General features: G+C 55.7%; 1 protein-coding gene across 2 annotated transcripts; it reads right to left on the bottom strand.

The window, feature by feature from the left end:
• Nucleotides 1-549: 549 nt before the first annotated feature.
• On the bottom strand, nucleotides 550-11,731 carry ANKRD13D (ankyrin repeat domain 13D). 2 transcript variants are annotated; one of them, XM_036259950.1, is made up of 15 exons: nucleotides 11,623-11,712; nucleotides 10,928-11,063; nucleotides 10,697-10,821; nucleotides 9,882-9,927; nucleotides 9,659-9,802; nucleotides 9,225-9,414; nucleotides 3,904-3,970; nucleotides 3,430-3,511; nucleotides 3,163-3,224; nucleotides 2,941-3,059; nucleotides 1,905-2,062; nucleotides 1,674-1,790; nucleotides 1,432-1,592; nucleotides 1,262-1,353; nucleotides 550-917 (listed from the first exon to the last, which is right to left on the bottom strand). In XM_036259950.1, exons 1-15 carry the CDS (start codon nucleotides 11,710-11,712, stop codon nucleotides 704-706), a joined length of 1,803 nt encoding a protein of 600 aa, XP_036115843.1. In that variant the 3' UTR covers nucleotides 550-703. The 2 variants fall into 2 exon arrangements, with proteins under 2 accessions (XP_036115843.1, XP_036115841.1); XM_036259948.1 differs by having other exon boundaries at nucleotides 552-917; nucleotides 2,941-3,071; nucleotides 11,623-11,731.
• Between the last annotated feature and the right edge of the window lie 2,296 nt (nucleotides 11,732-14,027).

The following is a 14,027-nucleotide window of genomic DNA, read 5'->3' as shown; positions in this document are numbered from 1 at the left end:
ATTTCTCCACGTTGGTTGACTCATGCTGACTCTGCATGAACCACTGGGAGACACGCAAAACTTCGGGGGAAGTCAGGAAGGATTTAGAACTGACTCCTGAGGCGGACGGGGTGCTCCGGGCACCTGGGAGGTGAGCAGGCCGGCCAGCAGGGTGACGGGGAAGTGACTTGCCTACAGCACCCCATGGAGTATGCAGCCAGAGCAGGACCCCGCCTGAAGGCTCGTCCCCCTCACGCGGAGCACGAGTGGCTTCTGGGAAAGGGACCGAATGGCAGGAGGGCTGGTCTGCAGGGGTGGACAGGGCTCAGGGGAGCTGATGATTGTGAGCACCTAGTTTGTGCGGGTACTTGACACATGCCGCTCATTTTACCCTCCTGGCGGCCCTGGGGTGGGAGCTGAAAAGTGGTCTCATTCTACAGCTGAGGAAATCGAGGCTCAGAGAGGCTAAGGGGGCCGTGACGAAACCCGAGCCCAGGTCTGAGGCCATCGCCCATAGTCCGGCCCGCCCCCCCCCCGGCCCCCATTGAACAGAGCAAGGCTGCCGCCGAAGTTCTCTTTATTTCCATCTTGGTCTGCAACGCAAGCCCACCCCCAGCGCTCCAGGCCCCAAACCCAGCAGCAGAGTTTAGTTTATAAATAAATAAGTTACAAAAGCGGTGGGGAGTGGCCTGGACAGCCCTGGCAGGGGCTGGGCGCTCAGTGCTCAGTGCTCGGTGAGCGAGAGCCGCAGGATCCGCTGCAAGTCCTCCTCCTCCTGCTGCCCTCGCCGCTCCCGCTCCTCCTGTTCCTGGGAGGACAGCTCCAGGGCCAGGCGAAGCTGCTCCTCAAAGCTTGGGGCGGCCAGGGCTGGGGGTGTCCTGTGGGGGGATCCCGGGCCCCTGGGCTCTGTGGACATCCGCAGGCTTTCCTGGAGGGCCCTTGCAGGAAAGGTGCGAGAGGGAGAGCAGACTGGTGAGCACCAAGGCTGGGGGGGGGGGGCAAGGGCTGGAACATGGCTTTGAAGGACAAGGATAAGGACAGGGTAGCTGGGACCTGGGACCCCAGAAAGAACAGACACAGTGGGGCCCTGTCTTCCCATCCCACATGCTGCCTTTGGTGGTGAGCAGTGGTGCTGATGGAAGGTGACCTTGACAAGGGCATGGGGTCCTGGGACCAGCACCTCCCTGCTACCCACCCCCATCAGCCAACACGTCCTGGCTGGCAGGTCCCTGAGGCAGGGCAGGGCTGAGACATGGGTCTCGTAGGTCCTAGAGGACCTCACCGCTCCAGCTGAAGCTGCTCCGCATATGCCGTGGCTTGGGCAGGACGGTGGGCACCAGGCCGCGTGTTGGTCAGGGCTTCCCAGACAGTCACCTGCAGCAGCCAGAGCCCAGAGCTGTCACCCCTGCCACCCGTGCCCCTGCCCAGGGCCCAGCCCTGCCCGCACCCCACCTGCTCCGCCTCTGTGCCAGCCTCAAGCAGGCTCTGCTGGATGGCGAACTGCAGCAGGTCGTCGTCCTCGTCGCGGGGGGGCTCGCGCTCTGCCCCCAGCACGCTGTACCCCTCAGGCACCTCGAACACAGTGGGGTCCACCTCGCATGGGAAAGGGCTCCCTGGGGTGGCAGAAGGACCACGCTCAGCGCCCAGGACTCAGACGCCAGTGAGCCGTGCGGCCCCTCCCTCCACAGTAGTACCTGAAGCTGCGACAGCAGAGCCGGGGGCCGGCACCCACACCGAGCTCAGGGGCTCGTCACAGCCACACAGGTTGCCGAAGGTGATGCGGGCATTGAGCACATGGAAAAGGGGAATCTCTGTGAGGAGACAGCCAAGCCTGAGCCACTGTGGCCACAGACCCACCTGTGCTGGCCCCGCAGCCACGTCCACCCCACCCCCTGGAGCTGCCTGAGGCCCATCCTCCCTCTCACCAATCTTGACTGGGAAGCCGGGTGGGAGGCGAAGGGTGATGAAGTCACGCAGCTTGGCAAAGTGAGCATTGCTGATGGCCATCAGGTCAATGATGGGCGTCACCTGGTTACCCAGGGAAAGCGGGTGCTCCTCGCTCAGCCACAGTGTTGCTTTGAATCTGCCCAGCCAACCGCAGGACGTGGGTCAAGGAACCTCTGGTGGCCCCTCTGCTGAAGCCCTCCCACTCCGGACACCTGCCTTTACTCCTGCCCTCTGCCTGGGGTACCCTCTTCTCGGCTCGGTTGCCCCTGCCGGCTTTTTCCAGGAGCTGGTGACCATCGGGCCCTGTGGCCTGAGCTGCCCCAGACGCTGGGCCCAGGCTGGAGCCTATGGTAGTCTGTGCCAGGTCAACTCGTCTACATGAGGACAAGGCTGGGTCTCGTCTGCCGCCCCGACCTCCTCCGCAGCCCTCCGCTGGCCAGCGCCTCACACGTCACAGTGCCTTTGGGTCCAGCACAGCGGTAGCTCAGGACTGCCGTGGTTCGAATGCACTGGTGGCCGAGAGAGGTGCCTGGGACAGTGCTGGGCCCATCATAAGCTCTATGTCACGGCTCATCAGACCCTCGTGAGCAGCTGGCCAAGTGTGACCTCTCATCTACTGAGGAAACCAGACTCGGAGGGGAAGACAGTTCCTCAGGCAACAAAGCCAGGAGGTGGCAGAGCCGCGGGCCCTTCCCGCTCTGCTCCGCGCTGACCCCAGCCAGTGCTCATTCAATCGAACGGAAAACCGTACATGGGTGGTGTTGCCGCCCATTCATTTGCTCATTCACCAGAGTGACCATCCTCTGGTCCAAGCCCCAAGCTCGGTGCCGAGGACCATGGATAAGACAGACCTGGCTCCTGTCCCCAAGGAGTGGAGTCTAGAGGGAAGTCAGCTAAGTGAGTGGGTCCCCTACTCTGGTAGACCCAAGTGTGACAAGAGTCTGTCAGAGCTCAGGAGAACTAGGCAGGGTCCCTGTCATAGAGGGAAGTCCCCAAGTAGCCCCAAGACCTCACCTCTGTACTTTGCTGGACATCTCAATGGGGCGGCCGATGTTCCGTGACTCCAGGCTGAAGTTGGGGTCAAAGTATTCGTCGGGGGAAATGGCTGTGGGGTTGGTGGGGCTGGCTGCCTGCTGCACAGGACCCTGGGTGGGCCCCAGGACCCTGCTTAGCGCTCAGGACAGCACCTGCCGGCCCGGCCCGCAGCCCCCAGCCCTGCCCCCAGCCCCGGCTCACCCCGTTGCGGGAGGAGTGCTGCTGGGCCATCCCCAGGAAGGACTGGAGCGGAGTCTTCCCCCCTGAGGAGAGGGCAGGAGCCCATGAGGGGCTTTGGGCCACTGCCCTCACACTGCCCCCTCCCTATACCCACCCTGGGAGCCTCCTGTCAAGTGGGAGATAGGAAGGGGGTGACCCCCCAGCTTGTCCCAGATACTCTGGCCCCCCAGACCAGGGTGACCCCACCACATGGTGTGACTGGGCAGCAGCAGGCGCACCTGGGTTTACCTTTGCTCCTCGACTTGTCCTGATCAGAGAGGTGCTCCGTGCGTGTGCGTGTCACCAGCTCCACATTGGTGGCACTGTACACCTGGGGGTACAGGGGGAGCTGGGGGCTCAGAGCCTGTTCTCCACACTCAGCCTCACCAGCACAGGACCAAAGTCCTCCCGTCCCCAGGGACAGCTGAGATCTCGCTCCCCACAGTGGAGGAGATGGCAGTGTCTAAACCCCGGGAAGACACTAATGAGGGGAAAATGGTCCTGGTTCCATCTCGGGAACTTGGGAGGGGGTCCATGCTGTGGGTGATCCCCACGTGCTCAGGAGGGGCTGGATGCTTGGGCTCCACGGAATCCCCAAGGCCACGCAGGGCTTCCAGAGCCCACAGGCCCCTCTGTCTCTCCCTCCACGTGGGTGGATGTGGAGAAGGAGCGGAGTTCCCGGGATTGTCTCCTACCCCAGCCCCCACCAGGAGCCTCTCCTGCCTTGGCCTCGTAGCCGCTAACAGTTTCCATCTTCTCAGACCGCCAGCCCCAGATACCACATTTGTTCCTGAAACAGACCAAACAGGAGTTCATGAGGACCTGCACCCCCAAACCCTGGCCAAAGCCTTCCCTTCCAAAGACCCCCTCCGGTTAGCCTTCTCGCCATGAAACACACAGAGACCCTGAAGATGCCTGGAGCGGAGACAAGTGGATGAGGACTGGGACTAGAGGTATGAGGGGTTATTGCTGGTTCTGTTAGGACGAGCATGGTGTTGGGCTGGGTTTATAAACAGCCTTATACGTGAGAGGCACGTCCAGAAGCGTTTGCTGTTGAAGTGATAAACCACCCAGACGTGCTTTAGAACAGACCAGGGGAAGAGAAGAAGAAGACAGGTGAGGAAGGGTAGATTCAACAAGATTGGCATAGTGTTGACAAATGTTGACTCTGTAATGAGTCTATCATGCTATTCTCTCTTCTTTCATATATATATATTTGAAGTTTTTCATAATAAAAAGTTAAAAATAAAAGTATGTCTGATTCACCCTAGCCAGTTGGGCTCAGCAATTAGAGCTACAGCATGAGGACCAAAGAGTCGCTGGGTTTGATTCCGGTCAAGGGCATGTACCTTGGTTTCGGTTCAATCCCTGGCACTGGTTGGGGTCGTGTGGGAGGCAACCAATCGATGTGTCTCTCTCACACCGATCTTTCTCTCTCTCTCCTTCCCTCCGTCTCTCCCACTCTGTCTGAAAATCAGTGGAAAAACATCCTTAGGTGATAAAAAAAAAAAACTAGACTTAGTTAGACTTCCTTAGAACACTCCACCCAACAACGACAGAATACACATTCTTCTCAAGTGCACACGGAACATTCTTCAGGATAAACCATATGCGAGGCCATAAAAGAAGCCTCAGTAAAATTTAAAGGAGAGAAATCACACAATGTGTGTTCTCTAATCACAATAAAATAAAACTAGAATTTAGTAACAGAAAAAGATTTGGAAACTCACAAATACGTGGAAAACAAATAACGTACTCCTAAATAACCAAAGGATCAAATAATTAAATCAAGAGGGAAATCAGAAAACACTTTGAGATGAATGGAAATGAGAACAACAGATCAAAACTTAGGGGACCCAGCTAAAGTGTTGCTTAGAAGAAAACTCATAGCTGTAAATGACTACATTAAGAAAGAAGAAACCTCAAATCAATAACCTAATGTTCCATATTACGATACTGGGAAAAGCGCATACTAAACCCACAACAAACATAAGGAAGGAAATAATAAACATTAGAGTGAAAATTAATGAAATACAGATTAGAAAAACAATAAAGAAAATCAATTAAACCAAAAGCTAGTTCTTTGAAAAGATCAACAAAATCGACACACTTTTAGCTAGATTGGCTAAGGAAAGAGACGAGACTCAAATGACTAAAATCAGAAATAAAAGAGGGGCCATTGCTGCCTGGACAGTGTGGCTCCGTGGACTGAGCATTATCCCAAGAGGTCCTGGTTCAATTTCCAGTCAGGGCACATGCCCAGGTGTCGGGCTTGATCCCCAGTGGGGGGCATGCAGGAGGCAGCCGACCGATGTATCTCTCTCACGTGGATGTTTCTATCTCTCTCTCTAAAAAAATCAATAAAAACATATTAAGCCCGGCCAGTGTGGCTCAGTGGTTGAGCATCAACCCTGCACCAAGAGGTCGCTGGTTTGATTCCCGGTGAGGGCACATGCCCAGGTTGTGGGCCCAATCCCCAGTGGGGGGCATGCAGGAGGTGGCCAATCGATGTTCTCTCTCATTGATGTTTCTATCTCTCTCTCCCTCTCTTTCTTCTCTCTCTAAAATCAATAAAAGAAAGAAAAAAAACATTAAAAAAAAAAGAGGGGCATGGCTACTAACATTACAGAAATAAAAAGGATTATAAAATAATATAATGAACAATTGTTCCCAAACAAATTATATTTTAGATGAAATGGACAAATCCTAAAAGGACAAAAACTATCAAAACAAACTCAAGAAGAAATAATCTAACAGACTTGCAACAAGTAAAGAGATTGAATTGGTAATACAATAACTACTCACAAAGAAAAGCCCAGTCCCAGATGGCTTCACCAATAAATCCCACCAAACATTTAAAGAATTAATACCAATTATTCACAAACTCTTGCAAAAAATAGACAAGGAGATAATACTGCCTAACTCATCCTATGAGGCATTGTCCAGATACTAAAACCAGACAAAGAAAAGAAAACTACAATCCTGGCCAGTTTGGCTCAGTAGTTAGAGTGTCGGCCTGCGGTCTGGAGAGACCCGGGTTCGGTTCCCGCTAAGGGCATGTACCTCGGTTGCGGTTTGTCCCCGGCCCTGGTTGGGTCGTGCGGGTGGTGACCACTCTATGTGTCCCTTTCACATTGATATTTCTCTCTCTCTCCCTCCCTCCCACTCTATCTGAATAAAAAATGGAAAATTGTCCTTGGGTGAGGATAAAAACAACAACAACAACAAAACACTAGTCAACCAAATCTAGCAACGTATGAAAACAATTATACACCATGACTAAGTGGAATTTATCCCAGAAATACAAGGTTGATTCAACACCTGAAAATCAATTGATGTAACATTTATCAGTAGAATTTTTAAAGTCACATGATCATATGAATAGACAGAAAAGAGCATCTGACAAAATTCAAACCCTTTCATGATAAAAACGCTTAACAAAGTAGGGATAGAAGTAAACTTCCTCAACCTGATGAAGTGCACCCACAACTAACACCACACTCAATGGTAAAAGATTGAATACTTTCCCCCTAAAGTGAGAAATAAGACAAAGATGTCTGTGCCTGCCACTTCTTCTTTTTTTATAATTTATTAATTTATTTTTAGAAAGAGAGAAAGGGAGAGGGAGCGAGAAACATCAATGAGAACACCAATTGGCCGCCTCCTGCATGCCTCCTCCCACTGGGGGTTTGGCCCACAACCTGGGCATGTGCCCTGACCGGAAATCAAACCAGTGACCTCTTGGTGCAGGGTCAATGCTCAATCACGGAGTCACAGCGGCCAGGCATGTGCCTGCCACTTTTATTCAACATTTTACTGGCAATTCTAGCCAAAGCAGTTAGACAAGAAAAAGAAATTTAAAAAATCCAGATTAGAAAGAAAGAATACTATCTCTATTAAAGGATGACATACTCTTACATATAACTATCATAAGTAATCCACTAAAAATCCATTAAAACTAAAAAAATGAGTTTTTTGAGATTAACAATATTGCAGGATATCAGATCAAACACAAAAATCAAATGCATTTTTATAAATTTGCAATGAACAATTCAAAAATACAATAAAGAAAACAATTTCATTTATAATAGCATCAAAAAGAATAAAACACTTAAAATAAATTTATCAAAAGAAGCGTGGCCCTGGCCGGTTTTGCTCAGCGGTTAGAGCGTCGGCCTGCGGTCCAGAGAGACCCGGGTTCGGTTCCCACTAAGGGCATGTACCTCGGTTACAGTTTGTCCCCGGCCCTGGTTGGGTCATGCGGATGGCAGCCACTCGATGTATCCCTTTCACGTGGATGTTTCTCTCTCTCCCTTCCACTCTACCTGAACAAAAAATGGAAAAATGTCCTCAGGTGAGGGTAAAAAAAAAGAAAAGAAAGAAAAAGAAGTGTAAAATGTATACAATTGCTCCTCGAACAATGGGGGGGGGGGTAGTGGTATTGACGCCCATGCAACTGAAACTCTCTATAACTTCTGACCCCCCTCAAACTTAATTATAGTCAGCCCTTTGCATCCATGGAGTCAACCAACTGCAGTTGGGAAACCATGGTTGAAAATTCGACTCTGAACCCCACCTGACTTCTTTGTAGAAACTGAGAAGCTGAATTGGGAATTCATATGAAATTGCAAGGGAATCAGAATACCCAAAATAATCCTGAGAAAGAAGAACAAAGTTAGAAGACTCACACTTTCCGATTTCAAAACTTACTACAAAGCAATACCAACTAAGATGGTGTGGTACTGGAACAAAGCAGACATATAGATGGATGGGATAGACGTGAGAGTCCAGAAATCAACACATACATCTATGCTCAGCTGATGTTCCATGGGTATCATGACCATTCAATGGGGAAAATAACAGTCCTTTTAAAAAATCGTGCTGGGACAACTGAATAGTCACAGGCAAAAGAATGGAGTTGAACCCTTACCTTCCACCATATATAAACATCAACTCAAAATGGATCAAAGACTGAAAGGTAAGAGCAAAAACTAAAACTCACAAAAGAAAACATAGGGGAAAATCTTCATGACTTTGGTTGGATTTGGCAAAGTATTGTTTGCTATGAAACTGAAAGTACAGGCAATGACGACAAAAATAGATAAACTGAACTTCATAAACATTAAAAACTTTTGTACTTCACCCTGTCTGCTGTGGCTCGGTTGGGCATCACCCTGTGCACCAAAGGGTTGCAGGTTCGACTCCCAGTCAGGGCACATGCCCATGTTGCAGGCTCGATCCCCAGTGGGGGTTGTACAGGAGGCAACCGGTTGATGTTGCTCTCTCACATCGATGTTTTTCTCCCTTCCTTTCTCTTTAAAAACCAATAAACTATTCTTTAAAACAAACAAACAAACCAAAAAAACCTTTGTGCTTCAAAGTACATAGGATGGGAGGCAAATCTATAGAGTCAGAAAGTAGATCGGTAGGGATGGGGGAGGGCCTAGGGGATGGGAGTTGATAGGTAAAGGATACAGGGTTTCTTTCTGAGGTGATGAAATGTCCTAAAATTGACTGTGGTGATGGTTGCATATCTGTGAACTGTACACTTGAAATAGGTAGACTGGATGGTACTGAAAATGATATCTCAATAAAACTGGTATTTCTTATAAGTGTTTCTGAAGTCTTGTCAGAATTGGAGCATAGATAGGCACAGAAATAACACTCTGGCCCAATGGGTCAGACTCCTAGGCTGCCCACAAAGGACTACTCTGGCCCAAACACAGCGATACTACTGAGGGGCCAACTGTGGTGCAGACATGTCCTAAACCGCGGCCTAAGTCCTTATTTTTATGGGAAAACATGCAAGGTCAGGAGTCCAGAAACTGGGAACCTAGCCTCTTCCCCAGGAAGCCAGCTGCCAGTGTAGACAGGCTCGAAGGTCGCCACAGGGTGCACAGGTGGCCAGTCCCGGGGGCCGCTGAGCTGGCCTGCAGTGAGCCCCTCCCCCATCTGAGCAGCCTCCGCAAGGAGCTCAGCCTCCCAGAGGCCTGCACCAGGAGCAGCCAGGGCACCACCTGCAGTGTGGCCAGGCCCCAACTAACCTCTCAAAAGCCACATTCCGGGTGTCCAGGTGGGTGGAGACGATAGGAGAGGTGAGACGACTGGCCACATGCTCCTCGCTGGGCCGCATGGCGGCCAGCAGTGCTTCCGGCTCGTGCAGGGTGAGCCCCAGCGTCTCCGTGTGCACCACCTGCCGGTCATGGTCCACTTCCATCACCAGGGCTCCTGCCTCTGCCAGCCAGAGGGGTGCAAGAGGGGGGAAAATCAGTGCTAGACCCCAGGCAGTGGGTGGGAAACCATCATGGTACCCTCAGCCACCTGCTGCTAAGTGGGCGCAGCCTCTGTCCCTGGGTCCCCGGGTCCCCTCCCCCCCAACCTCCATTCGCACATCTGGAGAGTGGAAAGAGCGGACGGCACTGCCTTCACAAGCCACAGGAGAGTCTCTGGAGCCCGGAGTGGGCCTCCCAGAACTCACCCTGGCCCTTGAAGATGAAGCTCCTCCGGCCACGCTGCCAGGTCATGTGCTCAAAGCCCAGAAGACTGGTGTCCACCCGTAGGCTCTCACCCCGCTTCCATACACGGTACACATCACTCGGGCACATCTTGGACACGAGGGGCACTGCAGGGGGGCTAAGAGGTTACCAGGGTACCAAAGATACCACCCCAGTTCCCTGGGAGCCGAGCAGTTCCCCACTCACCCCAGCTGGTAAACTCCCACTTCATCTCCACGTAGAAATCAGGGGCCTGAGACAGATCAGAGCACCTGTCAGGGCCCTGCCTAATCCTGGCAGCCAGTGGGCCCGGCCAGCTCCTTGTCTGCAGACCCCTTCGGGAGCCCAGCCCTTTGGCAAGTCCTGATGCACTGCCTGACCCTGCTATGCCCCCACCACAACCAAACCCCGCCCAGGAAAGGGTGGACCAACTGGTGTCCTAAAAAGGCCTCCGAGTATCAGGCTACACGCATCTGGAGGCCTAGGGTCCAGTCTCGACCTGGATGCTGGCCTGCTGGGGGCCCTGAGGGAGCTCCTGCCTGCTCTGGGTCCCAGAATCCTCATCTGTAAAGGGGGTACAAGGACCCCCTCTGCGCCTGCCCCTGGGGTGGCGGCGGGAGTAGCATGCTCTCCCAGCTTCCCCTCCCACACTGTGTGCTTTGAGAAGGGTGGACAGGTATTCCAGGAGTGCAGGGCACATCTGTAGAGTTGGATGAACTCCTCCCTCCAGAAAGTCTGCGTTCACCAGGAAGCCCACGGTCTCTAAAGCTCTGTGGAGACTTCTGGCACTGGGAGACCCTCAATGCGGGCCCTTCGGGAGACCCTCCTCCCGGAGGGCCCACCCTTGTCCATGTGATCCTAGGCTGGGGTCAAGAGAGGGCTTCATGACAGTGTTGGGAAAGCATGCTGCACAAGCTGCTCCAAGGCCAGGCACGCTTGATCGGGTGACCCCATGCTATCTGTCACAGTCCTCTGCCATGGTACTCTGTCCCTTACGGCCACACCTCTGAGCCCCGTGGTACCTGGCGGAGTTTGTTGAGCAATTCCGGAATGCCAGCCAGCCTCTTTGTGGCCCTCTGGTAGTCTCGATACTGGAGCACCAGCTGCACCATCTCAGGGTCCCCAGTGCTGACCGCCTCCTGTAGGACTGGGGGCACCAAGCTGCTGAGGGGTGCTTTCTTGATGGCCCCAGGCCTGGCCACTCACCAACCCTGCTGTCACCCTCAAGGGAGCCCCTCTGCCCTCTACAGTACCTGCCCAGCCCTGACAGCTCTCTTTGCCCACGTTGGCATTGTGTCGAAGGAGAACTCTCACAGACTCCAGGTTCCCCAGGGAAACAGCCAGCTCTAGGGGGGTGCGCCCCCGGGGGTCCTCCTGTTCAATGTCGTGCTGGGGGAGAGGGGACACTCAGCACAGGGTAGGTAAGAGAGGCAGCAGTAAGAAAACCACAGGGCTGAACAGAGTTGGGAATCACTAGGGGAAATAAGGCAGATGGGCGGTGGAAATGGCAGAGGGAGCGCGGTTGTCCCTGCAGGGATGGAGAAAGGGCAGGTGGGAAGGCCTGCCCAAGTCCCCTGTGCTTTGCCAGGAACAGAGCTGTGGGCCCAGTGGCGGGGCCTGGTCAGGTAGAGGTGGAGCTGCGGCTGTCAGAGTTTGGACCGGCCTGGGGACCAGGACCGGGCTGCTCGTTCTCTGCCCGGCTCAGGGGTGGTGCGGCGAGAGGTCAGGGCTGGATGCAGTGGGAAGCGGGGAGCCGGGCGAGGCCCAGCGCTGGGAGCCGAGGCCGGACTCCAGCGAGAGGTGCAGGTCACCTAGGCTTCGAGCGGGCCAGGGAGGGCGAGCGGGGAAGCGGCTGCGGCGCTGAACAGGGACAGGAGGCTTCCAGGATGGAGGTCACGGCTTTGGATGGGGTGGCCGGAGGACGGCCCGGGCGCCCGGCGGGCCTCACCTGGCGGCTGTGCAGCGCGGCCTCCAGTTCGCGGTGCCGGTTCGCCCAGACGAGCCGGTGCAACGGGAAGGTGGGGCCCGGGCCGGCCATGCTGGGCCTCAGCTCCGCATCCCGGGCGGGCTGGCGGGCGTGGCGAGGGCGGTCCGGCCCTGCCTCGGCTTCAGGCCTGGCGCGGCCCCCTCGCCTCGCGTCCTCGCCGCGGCCCGGCTACACCTCCCGCAGCCCCCGAACCCCGCACCTCCGCGGCAGCGGCGCAGGCGGGGAGGGCGGGCCAGGAGGGCGGGCCTGAGCCGCGGTGGGGCGGGGCGTCGGGCCGCGCGCCCCCTCGCCGCCTGCAGCCATGGCAACCGCAGCCGGGCCGCGCGCGCGGAAGGCTGGCCAGGGCCGCGGCCCCGCAGCCGCGCCAAGCGCCCTCGCCGGGGTGAGCCGAGCCTGGTCTCCACCGGGCCTCGGCGCAACCAGGGGCTGCGGAGGGCGGTCCGGGAGGCGGGGCCTGCCTGCAGCTCCGGGCGCGGCCTGTAGAGGGCGCCCCAGGCCCGGCGCAGACCCCCGCCTTGAGGGTCCCACGGGAGGATGGGGTCCGGGGGTGGGGCTCGGCGAGGGGCGGGGACTTGGGCCCGGGACGTGCGCGCGCAGCGGGCCGCGGTTCTGCTGCCCCAAAGCTCAGCGTCTCTCAGGCTGAGCCTGTCCCACCCCAAGACCCCTCCACCTCCTATCCCCGGCTTCCCACCCTAGGCCCCGCCCTCTCCGTACCCCGGTACATCACGCGAACCGACTGTACTTGTCTGTGTGGGTGAGGTGGCTCCCCTCCCCATCTCCCGATCACCTTGAGGCGCTCCTGATGGCCAGCTTAGCGTGAAACACCCTCCCCAGAACCTGGGCCCGTGTCTGGTGGTGGCCGCACCAGGACTGGGCCCGGCCATGCGGGGAGACGACACCCAGGGCTCTGGAGTCAGGGACAGGAGTGCTGGGGAGTGGAGAGCGCAGGCCTGGGAGCTCCAGACCTCTCCCGGTGAGGACTGTCCACCGCGAACGGCGTTCACCCACGCGTGGGTTCCTTCTGCAGAGGCTGCCCTTTGCTGCAGTGTCAGGAGGGGAAGGAGAGTTTCCAAATCAGCCGGCCCCGCCACCCACACGGAACCAAGGTGCAGGCCTCCTGGCTGAGCCAGGCGTTGTTACCCTGGCCTTAGCCTGGGGTCTGGTCCTGGTTTGGGGTCATGAGACAGCCGCCAGGCTTGACCATGGCTGACCCTCTGGTCTGTCTCCCTGTTAGTAAAATGACCAGACAGTTTGAGCTGAGTCTCTGAGCTGGGAGGCTGGTTGCCACTACACTCTGCCCTCTCACTTGACCAAGAGGCACCTGTGTGATCTGGGATCACCTTGCCACCCATCCTGTGGTGTTACCAGGTCATTGTAATGTCCTTGGGTCTAACAGCCCTCCTTAGCTGCCACCTTTCTTAAAAGGGGCTACCCCCTTCCCCAAGCCCTCTTCACCCCACCCCCCACCCCCATGTAACAGGACCTTCTCAGGCCCAGCCTCTACTTTCTGCGGTCCTAAACACAACTCCCCACTGGCCCCTGATTCCTGATTCCCTTTCCCAGGGCCTCTCCTGTCCCTCCCCCATCTCCACATCAAGCTTCTCCCTGGCTGAAGTCTTGTCTGTTCCCACTGTTACCCCGCTGCCACTTTCACAACTGCATTTCAGCTCCCCCGGGACATCCCTGTGCCCTGTGTCCCAGGCTGTCCCATCATGTTTGAAACCAGATCTGGCCACATTCACCCTCTTCCCTTCAGGCCAGCTGTGCTCCCCCACTGTCAGGACTCTGAATGGCACCATGGACCTCTCCAGGTACCATCTTAGACTCCCACTTCTCTCTCACCCCCAAGCCCTGCCCATTCCTGGTGACCTGTGTTCTTACCATCTGGCTTCTGCATCCCTTCCTGGTCGGACCTCCACCACTGCATTATGACATCTCCCCCCCTGGAGAGTGCAGCGGCCCCTAAGCTATCTCCCTGCCTTCTGTCCGCCTCCCTCCACTCGTCCTGCACGTGGTAAGCCCCAGCCAGTTCCCATCACCCCAGCCCCTGTCCAGAGCCTATCCAAGTTCACACCCCACGTCCATTCCCAACTTCATTTTGTAGTCACTAAGTGCGTGCCGGGCTCTGGGCCAGGTTGAGCCTGGCATTCAGAGCCTCCCAGGCCTGGCTCTTTCCCACAATGCTCCTGCCAACTGGAGCCACTCCCGACTGCCTGGCCCTTCCCTGCATCAGAAACATCCCCCCACCTCCCCACCCCAATACTGGAGGCTCAGTTCAAAGGCTTTTTCGAAGACTCCTTAGCCTCGATCCCCAGCAACCTTCCTTCGCCACCTGTCAGGCTGTGCTTTGGTTGTGTGACCCCCAG

The sequence above is a fragment of the Molossus molossus genome, unplaced genomic scaffold (assembly GCF_014108415.1).
Source record: "Molossus molossus isolate mMolMol1 unplaced genomic scaffold, mMolMol1.p scaffold_m16_p_13, whole genome shotgun sequence".
Lineage (NCBI taxonomy): Eukaryota > Metazoa > Chordata > Mammalia > Chiroptera > Molossidae > Molossus > Molossus molossus.
The sequence above is the reverse complement of the archived record's forward strand: the minus strand, read 5'-3'. Positions and strand labels throughout refer to the sequence as shown.

Excerpts from the sequence above, each read along its gene's own strand:
- ANKRD13D (XM_036259948.1), bottom strand. The coding sequence starts at position 11,712 with ATGGCCGGCCCGGGCCCCACCTTCCCGTTGCACCGGCTCGTCTGGGCG. Across the intron at positions 9,415-9,658 it reads CTTCATCTTCAAGGGCCAGG|AGGCAGGAGCCCTGGTGATG; the intron begins GTGAGTTCTGGG and ends TCTGGCTGGCAG. Across the intron at positions 3,072-3,162 it reads AGCACTCCTCCCGCAACGGG|GGTCCTGTGCAGCAGGCAGC; the intron begins GTGAGCCGGGGC and ends GGGCCCACCCAG.